The 24,728-nt window shown below is 44.1% G+C and overlaps 3 protein-coding genes across 27 annotated transcripts in view; 2 read left to right on the forward strand and 1 right to left on the reverse strand.

The window, feature by feature from the left end:
• si:ch211-283g2.1 (sodium- and chloride-dependent GABA transporter ine) overlaps positions 1–24,728 on the reverse strand; it is a 93,296-nt gene that overhangs the window by 42,516 nt on the left and 26,052 nt on the right. The gene's annotated exons all lie outside the window — the stretch shown is intronic.
• Positions 15,035–24,728, forward strand: part of LOC118391144 (flotillin-2a) — a 31,202-nt gene continuing 21,508 nt past the window's right edge. The window contains exon 1 of one of the 4 annotated variants that reach the window (XM_035782207.2): positions 15,035–15,261. In XM_035782207.2, the coding sequence (XP_035638100.1) occupies positions 15,213–15,261 (49 nt within the window). In that variant the 5' untranslated portion in view covers positions 15,035–15,212. Of the gene's footprint in view, positions 15,262–15,537; positions 15,704–24,728 lie in introns of those variants that run through there. The other 3 variants (XM_035782206.2, XM_035782205.2, XM_035782204.2) reach the window with 3 other exon arrangements.
• Positions 21,647–24,728, forward strand: part of LOC118391146 (protein FAM222B) — a 141,445-nt gene continuing 138,363 nt past the window's right edge. For 3 of the 4 annotated variants that reach the window (XM_052457840.1, XM_052457845.1, XM_052457846.1), the window contains exon 1: positions 21,648–21,724. The gene's annotated coding sequence lies outside the window, so the exon portion shown is untranslated. Of the gene's footprint in view, positions 21,725–24,728 lie in introns of all 4 variants that reach the window. The other variant, XM_052457843.1, reaches the window with a different exon arrangement.

Consider the following 24,728-nt stretch of genomic DNA (forward strand, 5'->3'; position numbering starts at 1 on the left):
ATAAAGTTCGTTCAGAGCCATCGATGTGTCTGCTTGGGGGGGGATATATACAGCTGTGATTATAATCGAAGAGAATTTTCTTGGTAGATAATGCGGTCTACATTTGATTGTGAGGAATTCTAAATCAGGTGAACAGAAGGATTTGAGTTCCTGTATGTTTCTTTCGTCACACCATGTCTCGTTAGTCATGAGGCATACGCCCCCGCCACTCTTCTTACCAAAAAGATGTTTGTTTCTGTCGGCGCGATGCGTGGAGAAACCCGTTGGCTGCACCGCCCCGGATAGCGTCTTCCCAGTGAGCCATGTTTCCGTGAAGCAGAGAACGTTACAGTCTCTGATGTCCCTCTGGAATGCTACCCTTGCTCGGATTTCATCAACCTTGTTGTCAAGAGACTGGACATTGGCAAGAAGAATGCTAGGGAGTGGTGCGCGATGTGCCCGTGTCCGGAGTCTGACCAAAAGACCGCTACTTTTCCCTCTTTTACGAAGTCAGTTTTTTTTGGGGTCGCTGCATGGAATCAATTCCGTTGACCTGTTTGTAAGGCAGAACACATATTCTTGGTCGTACTGATGGTGAGTTGACGCTGATCTTATATTCAGTATTCAGTAGTTCTTCTCGACTGTATGTAATGAAACCTAAGATGACCTGGGGTACTAATGTAAGAAATAACACGTAAAACACGTAAAACACGTAAAAAAACAAAAAACTGCATAGTTTCCTAGGAACGCGAAGCGAGGCGGCCATCTCTGTCGACGCCGGAAGTCGACAGAGACGGCCAACAGCTCCGCCCCCCTCCCCGCGCAGCTACTCGCCCACGCCTCCCCAGCATCTCCTTTACCCAAATCCAGATAGCAGATGTTCTGAAAGAGCTGCAAAACCTGGACCCATACAAATCAGCTGGGCTTGACAATCTGGACTCTCTATTTCTGAAACTGTCCGCCGCCATTGTCGCAACCCCTATTACCAGCCTGTTCAACCTCTCCTTCGTATCATCTGATATCCCCAAGGATTGGAAAGCTGCCGTGGTCATCCCCCTCTTCAAAGGGAGAGACACCCTGGACCCAAATTGTTACAGACCTATATCCATCCTGCCCTGCCTATCTAAGGTCTTCGAAAGCCAAGTCAACAAACAGATCACTGATCATCTCGAATCCCACCGTACCTTCTTCTGAGCCGGTCACGAGTGCACCTCAGCCACGCTCAAGGTACAAAATGATATCATAACCGCCATCGATAAAAGACAGTACTGTGCAGCCATCTTCATCGACCTGGCCAAGGCTTTCGACTCTGTCAATCACCATATTCTTATCGGCAGACTCAGTAGCCTCGGTTTTTCTAATGACTGCCTTGCCTGGTTCACCAACTACTTTGCAGACAGAGTTCAGTGTGTCAAATCGGAGGGCATGTTTTCCGGTCCTCTGGCAGTCTCTATGGGGGTACCACAGGGTTCAATTCTCGGGCCGACTCTATTCTCTGTATATATCAGACGACACCATTCTGTATACTTCTGGCCCTTCCTTGGACACTGTGCTATCTAACCTCCAAACCAGCTTCAATGCCATACAACACTCCTTCCGTGGCCTCCAACTGCTCTTAAAACGCTAGTAAAACCAAATGCATGCTTTTCAACCATTCGCTGCCTGCACCCGCAAGCCCGACTAGCATCACCACCCTGGATGGTTCCGACCTAGAATATGTGGACATCTATAAGTACCTAGGTGTCTGGCTAGACTGCAAACTCTCCTTCCAGACTCATATCAAACATCTCCAATCCAAAATCAAATCTAGAATCGGCTTTCTATTTCGCAACAAAACCTCCTTCACTCACGCCGCATAACTTAACCTAGTAAAACTGACTATCCTACCGATCCTCGACTTCGGCGATGTCATCTACAAAATAGCTTCCAATACTCTACTCAGCAAACTGGATGCAGTTTATCACAGTGTCATCCGTTTTGTTACTAAAGCACCTTATACCACCCAACACTGCGACCTGTATGCTCTAGTCGGCTGGCCCTCGCTAGATGTTCGTCGCCAGAAAAACTGTCTCCAGGTCATCTACAAGTCAATGCTAGGTAAAGCTCCGCCTTATCTCAGTTCACTGGTCACGATGGCAACACCCACCCGTAGCACGCGCTCCAGTAGGTGTATCTCACTGATCATCCCTAAAGCCAAAACCTCATTTGGCCGCCTTTCCTTCCAGTTCTCTGCTGCCTGCGACTGCAACGAATTGCAAAAATCTTTTATGTTGGAGACTTTTATCTCCCTCACCAACTTTAAACATCTGCTATCTGAGCAGCTAACTGATCGCTGCAGCTGTACACAGTCCATCGGTATATAGCCCACCCAATTTACCTACCTCATCCCCATACTGTTTTTATTTTATTTACTTGTCTTCTCTTTTGCACACCAATATCTCTACCTGCACATCTGATCATTTATCACTCCAGTGTTAATCTGCTAAATTGTAATTATTCACTCCTATGGCCTATTTATTGCCTACCTCCTCATGCCTTTTGCACACAATGTATATAGATTTTTTTTCCTACTATGTTATTGACTTGTTTATTGTTTACTCCATGTGTAACTCTGTGTTGTTGTCTGTTCACACTGCTATGCTTTATCTTGGCCAGGTCGCAGTTGCAAAGGAGAACTTGTTCTCAAATAGTCTACCTGGTTAAATAAAGGTGAAATATATTTTTTCAAACTCTGCCAGGACCTAGGATCAAGAGAGACACTCAAGTGTTTTAGTACTATATCTCTTGACACAATGATGACAATAATCATGGCCTCTAAACCTTCAAGCTGCATACTGGACCCTATTCCAACTAAACTACTGAAAGAGCTGCTTCCTGTGCTTGGCCCTCCTATTGTTAAGGGATTTTTATGAATAATGACTAAATTATGTATACATTTAAATCAGAACTATAACTAAACAGAATACTACTATGTTACTGTACGGATGTATGAATCTTATTATAATCATAATACTGAATGTAATGTGTGTAGTTTTCGTCAAGAATTAGAGCAAGGACATTCTGTTCCTTGTTAGAAACTAATGGTGCTATCGTCAGACCGGCTGGAATACTGTGTGTTCCTTACAGGACATTCTTTCCCTACCCAGGGAGGGGAGTGACCTTGGGCTTGTAGTAGATTGTTTAACAGGTGGCAGACAATGTGGGAAGGCTTGTGAACTATATTGCCATTGTATCGGAGAGAAGGAGGAGCAGCATTCAAAACGCTATGACGAAATGTGAGGTATATAAACCAATGTACATATTATGATCAGTGCTCTCGAGAATAAATGCTATTGGCTAATCTTTGTAGACTGGTCTCTGGCCATTTTATGCAAATAAGGATCTTACAAATTCTTAGAAACAGACAGAGTGATTTAAATTGAATTGGTTAATGAACACATATAGGAATTGTTATATTCCTTTAACACCTATGTTGAACATAATAAACGTCTCTCTATCCACCGGATGTGTACCAAACTCACTAAAAGTGGCAGTAATAAAGCCTCTCTTGAAATAGCCAAACCTTGACCCAGAAAATATTTTAAAAACTATCGGCCTGTATCGAATCTTCCATTCCTCTCAAAAATACTAGAAAAGGCTGTTGTGCAGCAACTCACTGCCTTCCTGAAGACAAACAATGTATACAAAATGCTTCAGTCTGGTTTTAGACCCCATCATAGCACTGAGACTGCACTTGTGAAGGTGGTAAATGACCTTTTACTGGCATCAGACCGAGGCTCAGCATCTGTCCTCGTGCTCCTAGACATTAGTGCTGCTTTTGATATCATCAATCAACACATTCTTTTGGAGAGATTGGAAACCCAAATTGGTCTACATGGTTGAAGTGTACCTATGATGAAAATTACAGGCCTCTCTCATCTTTTTAAGTGGGAGAACTTTCACAATTGGTGGCTGACTAAATACTTTTTTGCCCCACTGTGTGTGTGTGTATATATATATATGTCCCTTCTGTTCCTGCCACAAGTGTTCATCTGCCCAAATATATTTGTGCAGGCATGGATGTGCCTAAGGGCCAAAAGTATATATATATATATGTATATGTATAAAATATACACACACACACACACACACAGGCTATGGCCGTTCTCATACAAACAAACAGACCCTCACTCACAATGACTAGTTAACGTGTACTTTACCCATTTCATTACATCTTTATATATTGCAAATAAAATGTAAAAACAACCACAAATCATATTTTATATTAATTTCAAACAACGGCATTAGCATGAGAGCAAATTACCATTCCAAAACAATGTCCTCTCCGTTCAAAAAATATGCCTCAGTTTCAGTCTTCAAAATGGAGTCTTCAAAAAAGCAGATCTGTCTCACTTTCACAATGAATTTCCTCTAAAATTGTTTCTACATTCTTATATCTAGTCTTAGAATTAGCTTTCCTTGACTTATTCGCCATGATGTTGGATAAATAAACAGCTGAAGATGCAAGTCACTGAAATACTTCGTGCGTAATAAGCTTTGCTCCTTCACGGTAGAATTGGCAATGGCGAAATAACGGTCCTTACGCCAGCGTTCAATGGAATGGTTTGTCTTACAACAAACAGTTACAAACAAACAGTTGATTGCAAGAAAACCAAACATGACTGGATAAAGTCAGGGAAAGTCTGTCTATTTTACGTTGGATGTTACGTCGAAAATTGAATGACACGAAAAACGAGATAGGCGTTCACAAAATGTTTTGTGTTAGGCTATAAAAAATGGATTTTACCGAACAAAAGACCATCCATTGTGTAACAATGAGCCTTGGGATTGCAACCAGAGCAAAACCTTCAAAGGTAAACGATTTATTTCAATGCCATCTGTGATTTCGTTACGCAAGTGCTGGCTGAATAAGTTGTTTGATATGGGGGTCTGTGCTCAGATAATCACAGCGTATTCTTTCGCAATAAATCATTTTTAAAATCTGACAACGCAGTTGGATTAGCAGGATTCTAGGCTTTCGAACCATGTGAGACACTTGTATTTTCATGAATGTTTAATATGACTATTTACGTGGCAATCACCTATGTTGTCGATTTTAATCCCGCTAACGGGTTCGGTGCGCAGAGAGGTTAAGAGCAGTTGGAGGCCACAGAAGGAGAGTTGTATGGCATTGAAGCTCATCTGGAGGTTAGATAAAACAGTGTCCAAAGAAGGGCCAGAAGTATACAGAATGGTGTCGTCTGCGTAGAGGTGGATCAGAGAATCACCAGCAGCAAGAGTGACATCATTGATGTATTCAGAGAAAAGAGTCGGCCCGAGAATTGAACCCTGTAGCTCCCCCATAGAGACTGCCAGAGGTCCGGACAACAGGCCCTCCAATTTGACACACTGAACTCTGTCTGAGAAGTAGTTGGTGAAGCAGGCAAGGCAGTCATTTGAGAAACCAAGGCTGTTGTGTCTGCCGATAAGGAGGTGGTGATTGACAGAGTCGAAAACCGTGGCCTGGTCGATGAATATAGCTGCACAGTATTGTCTCTTATCGATGGCGGTTATTATATTGTTTAGAACCTTGAGCGTGGCTGAGGTATACCCATGACCAGTTCGGAAACCAGATTGCATAGCGGAGAAGGTACGGTGGAATTCGAAATGGTCGGTGATCTGTTTGTTAACTTGGCTTTCGAAGACCTTAGAAAGGCGGGGTAGGATAGATATACGTCTGTAGCAGTTTGGGCATAGAGTGTCTCCCCCTTTGAAGAGGGGAATGACCGCAGAAGCTTTCCAATCTTTTGGGATCTCAGAGAGGTTGAACAGGCTAGTTATAGGGGTTGCAACCATTTCAGCTGATAATTTTAGAACGAGAGGGTCCAGATTGTCTAGCCCTGCTGATTAATAGGGGGCCAGATTTTACAGCTCTTTCAGAACATCAGCTATCTTGATTTGGGTGAAGGAGAAATGGGGGACGCTTGGGCAAGTTGCTGTGGGGGGTGCAGGCCTGTTGACCAGGGTAGGGGTGGCCAGGTGGAAAGCATGGCCAGCCATAGAAAAATGCTTATTAAAATTCTCAATTATTGTGGATTTATCAGTGGTGACAGTGTTTCCTAGCCTCAGTGCAGTGGGTAGGTGGGAGGAGGTGCTCTTATTTTCCATGAACTTTAGTGTCCCAGAACTTTTGGGAGTTTGTGCTGCAGGATGCAAATTTCTGTTTGAAGAAGATGGCATCTGCTTTCCTAACTGCCTGTGTATATTGGTTCCTAACCTCCCTGAAAAGTTGCATATCGTGGGGGCTATTCGATGCTAATGCCGTACGTCACAGGATGTTTTTGTGCTGGTCTGTTCCTGGTTCTACATTTTTTGAAATGCTTATTTGCGATTGTGAGGAAAGAACTTTTAAAGAATAACCAGGCATCTTCTACTGACGGAATGAGGTCAATATCCTTCCAGGATACCCGGGCCAGATCAATTAGAAAGGTCTGCTCGCTGAAGTGTTTTAGGGAGCGTTTGACAGTGATGGGGTGGTCCTTTGACCGCAGACCCATTACGGACGCAAGCAATGAGGCAGTGATCGCTGAGATCCTGGTTGAAAACAGCAGAGGTGTATTTGGAGGGCAGGTTGGTTAGGATGATATCTATGAGGGTGCCTGTATTTACAGAGTTAGGGTTGTACCTGGTAGGTTCATTGATCATTTGTGTGAGATTGAGGGCATCAAGCTTAGATTGTAGGATGGCCGGGTTGTTAAGCATGCCCCAGTTTAGGTCACCGAACAGCACAACCTTTGAAGATAAATGGGGGGCAATCAAGTCACATATGATGTCCTGGGTACAGCTGGGGGCAGAAGGTGGTTTATAGCATGCGGCAACGGTGAGAGACTGGAAAGGTGGATTTTTAAAAGTAGAAGCTCAAATTGTTTGGTCACAGACCTGGATAGTAAGACAGAACTCTGCAGGCTATCTCTGCAGTAGATTGCAACTCCGTAGATAGATTGTAGATAGTAGATTGCAATTGACTGATGGACCACTTCAGCTAACAGTCCGGTATGCTCTAGACAGCTAGCGGGCCGCGGCTAGCAGATGGGCATTCAGGGGACATCGTGACGGAGGGGCCTATTGAAAACCCCTCGGGCGGATTACGTCGGTTCTCCAGTCACGATGGATCAGCGGGGCTCCGTATCGGCAATAAAAGGGGTCAAGGCAAATTGGCAAAATAGGTATTGTAGCCCAAGGAGTGGCTGATGGACCTCTTCAGCTAGCCGGGAGATGGGTTTAGCATAGGCTAGCTCCAGGCTAATTGGTGCTTGCTTCAGGACAGGGACATTAGCCAGGAGAAGCCAATCAGGATAGCAGCTGTGATCATCCAGGTGAAGAGGTTCAGAGCTTGCGGTAGGAATCCAGAGATATGGAGAAAAGCTTCTGTTGGGGGATCAGGTTCTAAAGTAAAGAAAATAGCAGATCCATACCACATCGGGTGAGGCAGATTGCAGGAGAGTATGTTGAATTTGGGGTTAAGAAAAATAGAAAAAAATATATGCAAAGTAAAAAGATATATATAAAGATAAATACATGGGACACGACAAGGCGAAGACAAAAGACATCTGACTGCTACGCCATCTTGGATTGGCTTTGGGACACGCCTCTGAATATCCTTCAGTGTTCCAGCCAGCCTGGACTTGAAGCCAATCCAACATCAAGAGAGACCTGAAAATAGCTGTGTAGCATCGCTCCCCATCCAACCTGACAGAGCTTGAGAGGATCTGCAGAGAAGAATGGGAGAAACTCCCCAAATACAGGTGAGCCCAGCTTGTAGCGTAATACCCAAGAAGTATCGAGGCTGTAATCGCTGCCAAAAGTGCTTCAACAAGGTACTAAGTAAAGAGACTGAATACTTATGTTATATTTGAAAACCTGTTTTTGCTTTGTTTTTATGGGGTATAGTGTGTGGATTTATGAGGATTGTTAGAATATGTCTGTAACGTAACAAAATGCGGAAAAACTCAAGGGGTCTGAATACTCTACGAATGCACTGTACATATAACTTATGTTATATGTTTACAACCAAAACAAAGGTTATAGAAGGTTACTTGTGTAACCCCGGTTCTCTGATCTTATGAGTTAGATATCTCACAATGGGGATTCTCAAACGCATCTGTTGGAGACAGGTAGAGTGGCGAATCAGATGAGCCTCTCATCTTAAAAGGAACCACTCTCCCGTCCTCTGGTTCTCAAGCATGCTTCTCTTCCTAGTGCTCTTACGAGCAGGGGAATGCTGTGAGATATCTCACTCATAATATCAGAAAACCAGGATTACGCACATTATCTTTCAATTATTTATTTCAATTTCTCACAATGAGGATATGGCCAACTCCCATATCGCAAAGACATGCTTTCCAAAGCCAGTATAATCAGCAAACCTCAGAGGCTTCGAAACTGAGGGAGTAGGCACCAAGGATGCAGAAACATCGGGGAAAACCTCATAACAAAGTGAAGGGAACCCCAATATGTTGCACACAATCTACATTTTATTAAATATTTCCCCAAAAACTCCTCTCTAGGAGAGGGCCCTTCCAGGCCTCTCTGAAGGCTGTCACCCACGCCATTATAAATCAATATAATAGCCCATGATATGACAGGATATTCTCTCAAAAAGAGAAGGGCCCACCCTCTTCTGAGGGAGGTAGCCCAATGAGCGCAGAGCATAACACCCTTGCCTGAGCTCTCCTTCAATCCATGTAGATGCAAACCAGGCGTACTGGACAACGTCTGGTGTCACAACTTCCACCGAAGTCGGCTCCTCTCCTTGTTCTGGCGGTGTTCTATGGTCGACATCACAGGTCTTCTAGCCAACGCCGCTCCACTTGTCATTGTTCCATTTGTTTTGTCTTGTTTCCCCGCACACCTGGTTTACATTCCCTAATCACACTACATATATAGTCCCTCTGTTTCCCCGATGTCTTTGTGTGGAATTGTTTTGTTACATGTTTCATGTTACGTGCCAGGCTGGTATTTCCCCGGGTACCGTGTTGAACCCGAGTGTGTTTATTGTTTAACCTATGCATTATTGTGACTTGTCGCGCTTTGCACTTTTGCCATTTGGCTGGAGGTTTTTGATGCAGTTGCGTCTGTCTGTTGTTACTTCTGCCAATTAAAGTGTGCGCCTGATCACAACTCTCCACTCTCCTGCACCTGACTTCTTACCAGTAGCACACAACCTTACAGTCGGCGAAAAACCATAAGCTCCAAGGTGCTACAATGGGATAAAAGCCCACCCGGGTCAAAGATGTGGTTAGATACATTAACCTAAAAAAAAACTGAATAGGCGGCAGAATCGAACAGCAGCTGGTAGACCACACATACGCTTAGGGACACCAAGGGCAGTAGTAAAGCAAAAGATGGAGAAATATTACCTCTCCACACTTTTCAAGAGCCAGTAGCTGGCTGCTGTAAAAGGATCATAAGCACAATAGCCACAACCCAGGACGAGCTAAAGGCTTAGAGACTGGGAGTAAGGACGAGACTCCCTTAGAGATGACACAACAGTTATGGACAAACTGTATCACTGTTGGGGCTTTGATAGGCAGAGAAATCGGCTAAAGGACCTTAACAATGATGAACCTTCTCGCCATCCCAAAAATCCTGTAAGAAGCATAGGACCATGGAAAACAAAGTGTAGGAAGGAACAATCTGTTTAGTCATCCGACTTCTCCATGAAAAAAGCAACAACTGTAAAACAGAGACTGTGCAAAAGGGGCTAGCACTATTTTCCAAGAGTCGCAGGCCTGTCTATTTCTTATATATCTATATACTCTGTATACAGTGTATACACTACATGACCAAAAGTATGTGGACACCTGCTCGTCGAACATCTCATTCCACAATCATGGGCATTAATATGGAATTGTTCCACCTTTGCTATAAAAGCTTCCACTCTTCTGGGATGGCAATTAACTAGATGTTGGAACATTTCTGCAGGGTGTCGTTTCCATTCAGTCGCAAGAGCGTTAGTGGGGTCGGGCACTGATGTTGGGCGGTTAGGCCTGGCTCGCAGTTGGCATTCCAATTCAGGTGTTCGATGGGGTTGAGGTAAGGGCTCTGTGTAGGACAGTAAAGTTCTTCCACACAGATCTCTAGCCTGAAACATGAAAAACAGCCCCAAACTATTATTACTCCTCCACCAAACTTTACAGTTGGCACTATGCATTGGGGTAGGTAGCGTTCTACTGGCATCCTGGTTGCATCACTGCCTGATACGGCAACTGCTTGGCCTCCGACCACAAGGCACGACAGAGGGTAGTGTGTACGGCCCAGTACATCACTGGGGCTAAGCTGCCTGCCATCCAGTACCTCTACACCAGGCGGTGTCAGAGGAAGGCCCTACAAATTGTCAAAGACCCCAGCCATAGACTGTTCTCTCTTCTACCGCATGGCAAGCGCTACTGGAGCGCCAAGTCTAGGATCAAAAGGCTTCTAAACAGCTTTTACCCCCAAGCCATAAGACTCCTGAACAGGTAATCAAATGGCTACCCGGACTATTTGCATTGTGTGTCCCCCAAACCCCTCTTTTACGCTGTTGATACTCTCTGTTTATCATATATGCATAGTCACTTTAACTATACATTCATGTACATACTAACTCAATTGGGCCGACCAACCAGTGCTCCCGCACATTGGCTAACCGGGCTATCAGCATTGTGTCCCACTACCCACCAACCCCTCTTTACACTACTGCTACTCTCTGTTCATCATATATGCATAGTCACTTTAACCATATCTACATGTACAAACTACCTCAATCAGCCTGACTAACCTGTGTCTGTATGTAGCCTCACTACTTTTATGGCCTCGCTACTGTATAAAGCCTTTCTTTTTACTGTCGTTTTATTTATTTACTTTCCTATTATTCACCTAATACCTTTTTTTACCTATTGTAACAGATTTCCTCCTCTTCGTCTGAAGAGGTGTAGCAAGGATCGGACCAATAAGCAGCGTTGTAAGTGTCCATGTTTTAATAGAAAAGACTGACCATGCCACAAATACAAAATAACAAAGTGAAATGGAAACAAAACAGTCCCGTGTGGCACAAACACTAACACAGGAAACAATCACCCACAAAATACCCAAAGAATATGGCTGCCTAAATATGGTTCCCAATCAGAGACAACGATAAACACCTGCCTCTAATTGAGAACCAATCTAGGCAACCATAGACCTACATAAACACCAAGATGGAAACAACCCCATAAATCTACAAAAAAAACTAGACAGTGCAAACACCCTAGATGAGACAAAAAACACACATATCACCCATGTCACACCCTGACCTAACAAAAATAATAAAGAAAACAAAGAATACTAAGGTCAGGGTGTGACACCTGTTGGTTAGAGCCTGTAAGTAAGCATTTCACTGTAAGGTGAAATGCACCTGTTGTATTCGGCGCACGTCACAAATAAACTTTGATTTTATTTGAAGACTCTGTCGAGGTCCCAGTCCGATTACCCAGCACACAGATTAGAGTTCTTCACTCTTAAGTGGGCTATGTGTGATAAGTTCACCCATTGGCTGAAGGGGAATAGATTCACAGTCCTAACAGATAACAACCCCCTGACCTATATAATGATGACACCAAAGCTAGACACCTGTGAGCAATGGTGGATCTCTAAACTGGCCCCCTTTGACTTTCACTTGAAGTACATCCCTGGGCCTCAGAATGTCCCGGCAGACCTGCTTAGTCAACAGCCGTTCATTGGAGCTAGGAAGGCAAGTGAGTTCCCAGAATATGGAGCAGAGTATGTGATTTCAGAGTCCATCCAGGAAGCATTCAAACTGTCAGTCAACATCCAAGGTGGTAAGATCCTAGTTCAAGTCTCTTCTGAAGGAGTGAAAGCAGTTTTGGAATCCTGTCTGGAGTGGGATGTGAGTGTGCCAGAGCGCAGCTTCCAATTCGCCCAGTATTCTGCCCGCATCCTTCAGCATGAAGGGGGAGCGGCTACTCTTCCAGTCCTTTCTTCTGATGTGAAACGGAGAACACAGAAGGCGGATCAGATGCTGGCCCGAGTGGCACACCTTGTTGAGAGAAGGAGGAGACCTTCACGGAGAGAGAGAGCTCATGAGACTGCCCACGTTTTGAGAATGCTGAAGCATTAGGATAAATTCAAAATCAAGGACGTGATCCTCTACTGAAGATCTAAGGACAGAGTTGGCATCGTTCTGAGGGGAACCCATGACGAAGCTGGCCACCAAAGCCAGACTAGAACCTTCCATCTGGTACGTCAAAGGATCTTCTGGACTGGGATGGACAGGGAAGTGAATAAGTACGTCTCCTACTGTAAGTGCTGTGTGGTTGGCAAGACAATGGAGCCAGAGGCTAGGCCACCATTGGAATCTTTACAGACCAGCACTATATTGGAACTGGTGTGCATAGACTTCTGGTCAGCAGAAGGAAGGGATGGAGAGAGCGTTGATGTAATCGTCATCACAGACCATTTTACGAAGCTGGAACATGTGTTTCCTTGCCCGAATCAGCCAGCAAAAGTGGTTTCCCAGAAGTTATGGAACTAGTTCTTCTGTGTCTATGGTTTTCGCCAGCGGATACACTCAGACAAAGGAGCAAACTTTGAGAGTCACTTAATCGCAGGATTGCTACAAGTGTCAGGAGTCAAAAAGACCCATACCACTCCATATCATCCTATGGGCAAAGGTCAGACTGAAAGATTAAAACGCACAAATGGTGACATGGTCCGATCGTTGCCAGCGAGAGCAAAAGAAAGATGGCCCCAGATGATACAGATGCTCACCTTCTCGTACAACTCTACCACACACAAAATGACAGGATTCGCGCCATTCTATTTGATGTTTGGCCGAGTTCCACGGCTGCTAGTCCACGGCTCCTTGAAAAACGAAGACGTGTTGACTCATGACGAGTATGTCGACTCATTCCAAAAATACCTGTGAGAGGCTGGTAGGATCACCAAGGCCAACACCACTGAAGCTCAGAAAAAGCCAGCAAGGCAGTATAACAAGAGAGTGAAAGGTACTGCCCGGGAGATTGGAGACTGAGTTCTCTTGGCAAACCGAAAGGGAAAAGGAAAACTTGCCGACTTGTGGGATTCAACGGTCCATGTGATCACATGGAAAGACACACCGACAGCGGTGACCAAAGACTGGTATTTGATATGGATGATGATTCAGAGGATCGAAGGACTGCTGCCTGGATTCTCGATGGCCAGAATCCTGAGGGGCCCACGGAAGCTGAAGCCCAAAAATCTTTGGGACTGGAAGATGGAGTAAACATGAGAGAATCTGATCCTCGAAGCCCATGGGAGGACATGTTCTCTGGAGAAGCAGTTATCTCAGGCACAAGAAGCTCCTCAAGGATGCCTAGTGCTGATTCAAGTGATCCTTCCGAAGATGACACAAGTAGAAAAGAGACGTCAGTGAGCAATCTAGATGGCATCATCAGTAGACATGCATCAGTCAGCGGCTCTGGATGCATAAGATCTACGAAGAAGAGAACGAGTAACCAGAGAGAGGAAGAGCGCAGAAACAGCCAGATGTCTTAGTTCACTGATACAGTCCTGAGACCCAGTGAAGGCACCTTGAGAACTCGAACTGGAAGAGTTGTGAAGCCTGTCAGAAGACTTTCAGAGTCAATGAGTCAAGTGATTGCTGAGCCTGACAAAAGAGAGCATCTAAATGCCCTGATTCAAGTCCTATCAACTTTTGTTGATGTGACAGTACCCCAATATAGAGGCCTAGAGGATAGATTAATAGAGAAATAGATCTCAAGAAAGAATCAATAAGGGTATGAGAAATACTTTATTAGAGCATCATAGGTTATATGTATAAGAGCGTATTTCTAGTCTCTTTGCTGTCGTTCTGGATTACTTTTGGTCAAGGTACCACTGTGGAGGAAGAACTCGTATCTTATGTCTTAAAGTTTGATGAAATTAGGAAGGGGTGAGTGTAAGAGTTAAAATGGTTATTCCATCAAACTTCAAATTATTAGAATAGTACACAACGCAGAACAGAATATCCAGGTTAAGGGTCAGTGGCCCAGGCCCGTCAGATCGCTATGATCGACAGGAACTTTTTGGGGGCTTTCTATTTTCAATTGTTGCGCTACTAGTACTGCCTGTTGATGTTACGTAGGCAGCTACAGTAGCTGGATAATATTAACATCTTCGGTTTTTATTTCATTAAATGTATTTTTATTTAATCTGGGTGCTTACGTCACCTACTAACATCCCTAGCTCCCGTTCTCCTCAGTCAGAGAAAACACTGAGAGAAAGAACAACTTGTCATATGTTTCGTTGGAGACTGATGTATTCCTGTCCTGTCTTTTCATAATATTATTGCAGATCAACATAAAAGCCCCAAAAGACAGACGTGGTGTCGAGCCAAAACGTCAGCTGTAGTGTCGCTCTTAATTTCTTGGTTCCTCTGTGGTACATATAAAGACCGCTACATTTATTATATGTTGATGGTTCCTTCAAAATGCAGGTAAAAACTACAAGAACACACTACACGTTTGAACTGTGATTAATTGGTAATACTTATTCCTAGGCACAATGATGCAAAATAAATCAACCTGCTGGTCAAACACTTGACATACTGTACACAGTAGGCCTACTTCAGCGATAAACAGCCCACAACCACTATGGAACACGTTCATTCCATGAGTCCCCGACCCCATCACCATTTATTGTAGTGTAGTGTCGCCTGCTGGTGAAATTCTACACTTGTCTGTATGTGCATAAAGAAGTGCGGTGGGCGATGTGCTGACGCCCGAATGTTCATTACAATCGGACGAAGACTAAGCCACTTTAAAAGGGGAAAACAGAAAGCGCCTTTAAACAGAAAGCGCTAAAGGCGCTTTTGTTGTTCTTTCTCGGATCGATTAGCCGTACAAATAATCAATGAGGAGATTCGATTAATCTGTCTCGGGCGCCCGGGTATACGTGTTTTGCACTGGTTGAAAGTTCATCGCATTCCCTTCATTTGAGATGGCGCTCCTCCCTCACCATTTTTGCCCAGTTACGTCACGTGCCATAGACCGGTGCCCCGCGGTTCAGTATGATTGAATCAGCCCAGTGTCTATAAAAACTGTATAACAAAGCAGGGGTTACGCAAGTACATTTGAGGACTGGCACGCTACAAACGTGTGCTTGTGGACTGACATAATACCATAGAAGATTTTTAGGCGACAGACGCACTTGGTTTGGGATACGCGTTTTGAAATAACATGGGTAATTGTCATACTGTTGGACCAAATGAGGCCCTTGTTGTTTCAGGTACGTAACTTTATTCATCTTCAACTTTGTAAATATTAAGTTGTTACTTTCACTTGTTATTTACAGTGACATGCACATAGGCGCGTGATTATCCCAATGGATAACCTCGTCATTGTGTCATTACCAATTCTGAAAATGTAGACCGTTACTATATTCCTCTGACGTTAGCTAGCTAGCTAGATCACAGATAGCTGACTCACAGTTGCCGCGTTCAAAACAACTGGGTACTCGGAATCTCCGACTTCACTGCGTTCTAAACAACTGGGAACTCGGGGGAAAAACGGTCTCGGACTGGGAAAAATCAATTTGAACGGTCAGTCACCCACAACTCGGAATTCCAACTCGGGAACTCGGGCCTCTTTTCTAGTGGCCTACTTTCCGACCTGAATTATGTTTCCAGTTATTTTAAACGCTGCAGTTATGTGTTCCTCAAGGGCAGGAGGTACGTATCATTTTTTTCTCTAGATGCTACACCTCTACGACACACCATGTGATTGTAAACAGCATCACAATCGCACTTATGTCGTTATGAATCAAGTGATTCAAGTGGAACGTTGATTATGAATGACTGTCTCCGAGTCGTGAGGGAAGGGAACCGCCCATTCCCATTCCCGTATGTCAGGCTGTCTGTGATGTCGGGTCTAATACGTTTGACATTTTAGCCATTTAGCAGGCGATTTTACCTAGATCGATTTACAGTTACCGATACATTCAGACCACAAATGTCATAGCAGATTTACGTAATACAGGTGAAATGGTATGAAATTTGGCCTGGTATGTTAAAGCCACAGTGATTGTAGCTAATGGAATATTACCCATTAAATAAAGTACAACTCTAAACGTAGTATAAATAACTTGCTAAAAGAACATTTTACTAGTTATGTTAGATATGCTTTTTGCATCTGAAAATGTAATTTCTGGATACTAGACTGCCTGTAGCCTTCTATTTGCAGTGTGGCAATATGAGGGAATGTGGTTGTCATGACTCGTGACATGTGAAACCTGAGCAAACCACTGGAATTTGTGGAACTATTGCTGATGGCTTTACTTCATCCATATGAGTTAAGTTAGAGACATTAGATGTAGCGTGAGGTCTTTCAAGGTCTGGAAACTGACTCCATCTTTACAGACCCTGATCTGTAGCAGCACTGGAGAACTGCAATTAACTATGTTATATTAGTAAATGTAGCTGCGTATATACCTTGAAAGATTACAATGTCATTTTCAGGCAGTTTCAAGGACAGACTTCCCTCAGCCTAGCTACTCATGTATCCTAGTGGACTATCTTAGTCTTTTGTAGAAAGTTACACAAATTAGGCAAGATATCATAATCAACCCTTTTGATTGTTTTATTACTGAGACAGATAGTATGTATGAGGATTACAAATCACTCAGCAAAATCAGATTTGATTGTTTATGTAATGTTGGTTAGAGAAGAAAGGAAAGGAATTCTGTATCATTGAATGCGAAGAACGACAACCACTGAAACATCCATTCTATAACGAATGAATGAATGTCAATCTGAACAATCCACTCTAACCACAGAGAGAGAGAGAGGGACGGATAATTCTACAAAAGAAACAACTTTTCACCAGCGATCAAGACTACACACTGAGCGTAAATATATATTGATTGCAATTGTTCCCGAATGAGTGAGCGTTCATGTGTAAAGGATTAGCATTCAATTGTTAGAATTATTAACTCTGTAGTGACTTCTTGGTCGACCACCATTTATTTCCCTTTTGTCTAACAAGCCGCGATTCCGGTTTAGCCCACTAGGGCACTTTCTTGTACATTTCTTGTAACCATATTGACTTTGTTTGTTTATGCATTTCTGTGAATTACTTAGTTAGTAATACATAAATGATTTAAGACAATTGATGTATGGATGACTCATAGTGAAGACTGGGTTCGTGCAGATAACCAATTTACGACGTTTGGAATGAGACTAAAGTGAGGTAAAATAAATAATTCATTAATCAGACTATTTGATCAGATATAAAATATCTGAGAAGTTATTTTAGGAAATTATAACTTTAATCTGAATATTGTCCTTGGTGCCCCGACATCCTAGTTATTTACATGATTAATCAGTTTAATCGCGTAATACTAATTACATAGTTTTTAATCAAAGATTCTAAGTCTTCAATTTAATGATAGTGAAGACACCATACTATTTACAAAGAGTTTATCTATAGTCTTCATAACTGTCTATTTACCACCACAAACCAATGCTGTCACTAAGACTGCAGTCAACGAGCTGTATACAGCCATAAGCAAACAGGAAAACGCTCATCCAGAGGCGGTGCTTTTGGTGGCTGGAGACTTTAATGCAGGGAAACGTAAACCCGTTTTACTTGTATGATAAATGTGCAACCAGAGGGGAAAAAAACTAGACCACCTTTACTCCACACACAGATGCGTACAAAGCTCTCCCTGCATTTGGCAAATCTGACCATAATTCTATCCTCCTGATTCCGGTTTGCATGCAGAAACTAAAGCCGGAAGCACCAGTGGCTCGGTCAATATAGAAGTGGTCAGATGCTAAGCTACAGGACTGTTTTGCTAGCACAGACTGGAATATGTTCCAGGATTCTTCCGATGCCATTGAGGAGTACACCACATCAGTCATTGGCTTCATCAATAAGTGATGTAGAACGTAGAATGTATGCACACATGACTGTAAGTCGCTTTGGATAAAAGCGTCAGCTAAATGGCATATATTATTATTATTATTATTAAGTGCATCGACAACATCGTCTCCACAGTAACTGTACGTACATACTCCAACCAGAAGCCTTTGATTAGATTACATTCGCACTGCGCTAAAGGGTAGAGCTGCCTCATTCAAGGAGCGGGACTCTAACCTGGAAGCTTATAAGAAATCCTGCTATGCCCTCCAACGAACCATCACAGGATCAATACAGGACTAGGATTGAATCGTACAACACCGGCTCCGACGTTCGTCGGATGTGGCAGGGCTTAAACTATTAGACTAAAGGGAAGCACAGCCGTGCGCTGCCCAGTGACACGAGCCTACCAGATGAGCTAAATCACTTCTATGCTCGCTTCGAGGCAAGCAACACTGAAGCATGCATGAGAGCATCAGATGTTCCGGAAGACTGTGTGCTCACGCTCTCTGTAGCCGATGTGAGTAAGACATTTAAACTAGGGATGCACCAATATGACATTTTTGGCTGATATCTGATATTTTCCTTGCCAAAAACGATACCGACATTTACCATTTTTAGCAGCCTTTTAACCTCTCTAGGGTATGTGTGACGCTAGCATCCCACCTGGCCAACATCCAGTGAGATTGCAGAGTGCCAAATTCAAATACAGAAATACTCATAAAAATTCAGAAAACAAAACATATTTTACATAGGTTTAAAGATGAACTTCTTGTGAATCCAACCACGGTGTCAGATTTTTAAAAATGCTTTACGGTGAAAGCATACCTTACGATTATTTAAGAACGTAGCCCAGACCCCTTTTTTTTGTTGTACTTAACACTTTTTCTTTACTGCATTGTTGTTTTAAGTGCTTGAAGGTAAACATTTCAATAAGGTCTGCACCTATTGTGTTTGGTGCATGTGACAAATACAATTTGATAACTGTCCATTATGAACAGACCACCCACTAGTAACGCTTATGATTTTCTCTTAGAATAAAAAAGTTTAGTAAAATAGGACCTTTTTCTTCTTCTAAGAAACAAAGGCCTAGCCATAGCTCATGAATCAACCAGGCATGAAGCGAGCCAAAATGTGATGCCATGCTTTTTAAGGGGTAAATTCTCACTCCCATGGTGGCCTCTAGTATGTGGAGTCTGTCTGGCATCTGAAGTATTCTGAGGGAAGCAGAGCAGCAGCTGTGACTAAAAGTCAGTCACTGAAATAATCCATCCTTCCAGGGTCTGTTTCAGCATTGCTCCTCTCCACTTTGGAGACCTGCATTAAGACGTCCATCTTGTAATATGGCCCACACCCCTCATTGCAAAATTTCAGTATGCAGTGAGTGCTGAATGGTACTGGGAGTCTCTGACCAGTATGTCGGTTTGGGCAATATTGCATAAAAAGTCATCTAGATTTTTAAATTGAGTGGCATTTGAGTGGCATTTTTTTTACACCTTTTATTTAATCTTTAACTAGGCAAGTCAGTTAAGAACACATTCTTTGGCCTCCCGGGTGGTGCCGCGACCAGGAGGTCCGTGGGGCGACGCACAATTGGCCTAGCATCGTCTGGGTTAGGGAGGGCTTGGTCTGTAGGGATGTCCTTGTCTCATCGCGCACCAGCGACACCTGTGGCGGGCCGCACCAATATGATAAAATCCGAAAACTATCATTTTGAAAACAAAACATTTATTTCAGTGAAATATGGAATCGTTCGGTATTTTATCTAACAGGTGGCATCCCTAAGTCTAAATATTCTTGTTACATTGTACAACCTTCAATGTTATGTCATAATTATGTAAAATTCTGGCAAATCTGTTCAATGAGCCAGGCGGCCCTAACTGTTGCATATACTCTGACTCTGCATGCAATGAATGCAAGAGAAGTGACACAATTTCACCTGGTTAATATCGCCTGCTAACCTGGATTTATTTTAGCTAAATATGCAGGTTTAAAATATACTTCTGTGGTATTGATTTTAACAAAGGCATTGGTGTTTATGGTTAGGCACAATCGTGGAACGATTCTGCTTTTTTTCGCAAAGGCGCTTTTGTGAAATCATCCCCCAGCGCTGCATCGATTATATGCAACGCAGGACACGCTAGATAAACTAGTAATATCATCAACCGTGTGTAGTTTGTTTTTTATAAGATACTTTTTTAATGCTAGCTAGCAACTTACCTTTGCTTCTACTGCATTTGCGTAACAGGCAGGCTCCTCTTGGAGTGCAATGAGAGGCAGGTGGTTAGAGCATTGGACTAGTTAACCGTAAGGTTGCAAGATTGAATCCCAGAGCTGACCAGGTAAAAGCTGTCGTTCTGCCCCTGAACAGGGCAGTTAACCCACCATTCCTAGGCTGTCATTGAAAACAAGAATCTCTTTCATATTGTCTGAGATCCCCAAGGATTGGAAAGCTGCCGCAGTCATCCCCCTCTTCAAAGGGGGAGACACCCTGGACCCAAACTGCTATAGACCTATATCCATCCTGCCCTGCCTATCTAAGGTCTTCGAAAGCCAAGTCAACAAACAGGTCACTGACCATCTCGAATCCCACCGTACCTTCTCCGCTGTGCAATCTGGTTTCCGAGCCGGTCACGGGTGCACCTCAGCCACACTCAAGGTACTAAATGATATCATAACCGCCATCGATAAAAGACAGTACTGTGCAGCCGTCTTCATCGACCTCGCCAAGGCTTTCGACTCTGTCAATCACCAAATTCTTATCGGCAGACTCAACAGCCTCGGTTTTTCGGATGACTGCCTTGCCTGGTTCACCAATTACTTTGCAGACAGAGTTCAGTGTGTCAAATCAGAGGGCATGCTGTCCGGTCCTCTGGCAGTCTCTATGGGGGTGCCACAGGGTTCAATTCTCGGGCCGACTCTTTTCTATGTATATATCAATGATGTTGCTCTTGCTGCGGGCGATTCCCTGATCCACCTCTACGCAGACGACACCATTCTATATACTTTCGGCCCGTCATTGGACACTGTGCTATCAAACCTCCAAACGAGCTTCAATACCATACAGCACTCCTTCCGTGGCCTCCAACTGCTCTTAAACGCGAGTAAAACCAAATGCATGCTTTTCAACCGATCGCTGCCTGCACCCGCATGCCCGACTAGCATCACCACCCTGGATGGTTCCAACCTTGAATATGTGGACATCTATAAGTACCTAGGTGTCTGGCTAGACTGCAAACTCTCCTTCCAGACTCACATCAAACATCTCCAATCAAAAATCAAATCCAGAGTCGGCTTTCTATTCCGCAACAAAGCCTCCTTCACTCACGCTGCCAAGCTTACCCTAGTAAAACTGACTATCCTACCGATCCTCGACTTCGGCGACGTCATCTACAAAATGGCTTCCAACACTCTACTCAGCAAACTGGATGCAGTCTATCACAGTGCCATCCGTTTTGTCACTAAAGCACCTTATACCACCCACCACTGCGACTTGTATGCTCTAGTCGGCTGGCCCTCACTACATATTCGTCGCCAGACCCACTGGCTCCAGGTCATCTACAAGTCCATGCTAGGTAAAGCTCCGCCTTATCTCAGTTCACTGGTCACGATGGCAACACCCATCCGTAGCACACGCTCCAGCAGGTGTATCTCACTGATCATCCCTAAAGCCAACACCTCATTTGGCCGCCTTTCGTTCCAGTACTCTGCTGCCTGTGACTGGAACGAATTGCAAAAATCGCTGAAGTTGGAGACTTTTATCTCCCTCACCAACTTCAAACATCAGCTATCCGAGCAGCTAACCGATCGCTGCAGCTGTACATAGTCTATAGGTAAATAGCTCACCCTTTTTCACCTACCTCATTCCCATACTGTTTTTATACTGTTTTTATTTATTTACTTTTCTGCTCTTTTGCACACCAATATCTCTACCTGTACATGCCCATCTGATCATTTATCACTCCAGTGTTAATCTGCAAAATTGTATTATTCGCCTACCTCCTCATGCCTTTTGCACACATTGTATATAGACTGCCCATTTTTTTCTACTGTGTTATTGACTTGCTAATTGTTTACTCCATGTGTAACTCTGTTGTCTGTTCACACTGCTATGCTTTATCTTGGCCAGGTCGCAGTTGCAAATGAGAACTTGTTCTCAACTAGCCTACCTGGTTAAATAAAGGTGAAATAAATAAAAAAAGAATGTGTTCTTAATTGACTTGCCTAGTTGAATAAAGGTGTAAAAGAAATCTGTAAAATCGGCGTCCAAAATGACTGATTTCCGATTGTTATGAGAACTTAAAATTGGCTATTCCGATTAATCGGTCGACCTCTAGTGTGAATACTTTCTGAAGGCACTGTAAATAGCCTCTGAGCGGGATGCCCTTGCAGCTAAAATGTCATTCTGTAGGCCTAAATAATAAGATTGTTTGCAGTCAAGACAAGCCAGCGTCTCCCCCTCGTGTGTGGGGGTGTCGTGAAAGCTGGACATTTCTGGTCAACAGCCAGAAATGCTTGATGCCCTTAGATGGTACTGCTTGCTGTCCTTAGATGGTACTGCTTGCTGTGAGTTTTAAACCTGTAAGCCAGAATACCTTGGATGAAGGGTCATTTTTTTTCTCTCACTCACACACACTATAAAAGGATTGAATCACACAAATCATGTGGAAAAACAACAGCAGACATTTTTTTGAAATTTTACCCCCTTTTCCTCCCCAATTTCATGGTATCCAATTGTTAGTAGCTACCATCTTGTCTCATCGATACAACTCTCGTACGGGCTCGGGAGCGACTAAGGTCGAAAATCATGCATCCTCCGATACACAACCCAACCAAGCCGCACTGCTTCTTAACACAGCGCGCATTCAACCCGGAAGCCAGCTGCACCAATGTGTCGGAGGAAACACCTGGCAATCTTGGTTAGTGTGCACTGCGCCTGGCCCACCACAGGAGTCGCTGGTGCGCGATGAGACAAGGATATCCCTACCTGCCAATCCCGGAGGACGCTAGGCCAATTGTGTCGCCCCACGGACCTCCCGGTCGCGGCCGGTTACGACGGAGTCTGGGCGCAAACCCAGAGTCTCTGGTGGCATAGCTGGCGCTGCAGTGCCCTTAGCCACTGCGTCACCCGGGAGGCCCCCAACGGCAGACATTTTATTAATGTGACATGAAGCCATGTCCTCATGATCCGCAAGGAAGCTTAGAAACTCTTGTGTTTAGTCAAGAAAATGCTAGGCTATTTATTATGGTGGTGGTTCATGCAATGAATTTGATTTGAATGATTCTTTAATTTCCTCTCAGGTCTACAGTACCTTAGGCAAACTGCATTTCCTCCACATTTTGGAGGGATATTGCACATGCTTGTCTGGGTAGATGAACAGACAATGTTCCATTGGCATGAAACATTTATCTACAATGTGCCTTATTGAACATGACCTTGGTTGCCCTTACAGCTGACAGTCATTCTCAACACTCCTCAACTGAATTTGCTCCTGAAAGGCAGCTATAATAGACTGGTGGGTTGTTGCGCAACAAACCTGAGGTGTTCACAACCATGGAGCAAAACCCCACCAGTTAACTTAGAAACAAAAGATTGACAACATTTTAAATTATATTTCCTCTACATTTTATTGAACTTAAATACACTGCTCAAAAAATAAAGGGAACACTTAAACAACACAATGTAAGTCCAAGTCGATCACACATCTGTGAAATCAAACTGTCCACTTAGGAAGCAACACTGACAATAAATTTCACATGCTGTTGTGCAAATGGAATAGACAACAGGTGGAAATTATAGGCAATTAGCAAGACACCCCCAATAAAGGAGTGGTTCTGCAGGTGGTAACCACAGACCACTTCTCAGTTTCTATGCTTCCTGGCTGATGTTTTGGTCACTTTTGAATGCTGGCGGTGCTTTCACTCTAGTGGTAGCATGAGACTGAGTCTACAACCCACACAAGTGGCTCAGGTAGTGCAGCTCATCCAGGATGGCACATCAATGCGAGCTGTGGCTAGGTTTGCTGTGTCTGTCAGCGTAGTGTCCAGAGCATGGAGGCGCTACCAGGAGACAGGCCAGTACATCAGGAGACGTGGAGGAGGCCATAGGAGGGCAACAACCCAGCAGCAGGACCGCTACCTCCGCCTTTGTGCAAGGAGGAGCACTGCCAGAGCCCTGCAAAATTACCTCCAGCAGGCCACAAATGTGCATGTGTTTGCTCAAACGGTCAGAAACAGACTCCATGAGGGTGGTATGGGGCTTGTGCTTACAGCCCAACACCGTGCAGGACGTTTGGCATTTGCCAGAGAACGCCAAGATTGGCAAATTCGCCACAGGCGCTCTGTGCTCTTCACAGATGAAAGCAGGTTCACACTGAGCACATGTGACAGTCTGGAAACGCCGTGGATAATGTTCTGCTGCCTGCAGCATCCTCCAGCATGACCGGTTTGGCGGTGGGTCAGTCATGGTGTGGGGTGGCATTTCTTTGGGAGGCCGCACAGCCCTCCATGTGCTCGCCAGAGGTAGCCTGACTGCCATTACGTACCGAGATGAGATCCTCAGACCCCTTTTGAGACCATATGCTGGTGTGGTTGGCCCTGGGTTCCTCCTAATGCAAGACCATGCTAGACCTCATGTGGCTGGAGTGTCAGCAGTTCCTGCAAGAGGAAGGCATTGATTCTATAGACTGGCCCGCCTGTTCCCCAGACCTGAATCCAATTGAGCACATCTGGGACGTCATGTCTCGCTCCATCCACCACAGACTAAACAGGAGTTGACGGATGCTTTAGTCCAGGTCTGGGAGGAGTTCCCTCAGGAGACCATCCGCCACCTCATCA

Source organism: Oncorhynchus keta, chromosome 12 (assembly GCF_023373465.1).
Source record: "Oncorhynchus keta strain PuntledgeMale-10-30-2019 chromosome 12, Oket_V2, whole genome shotgun sequence".
NCBI classification, from domain to species: domain Eukaryota; kingdom Metazoa; phylum Chordata; class Actinopteri; order Salmoniformes; family Salmonidae; genus Oncorhynchus; species Oncorhynchus keta.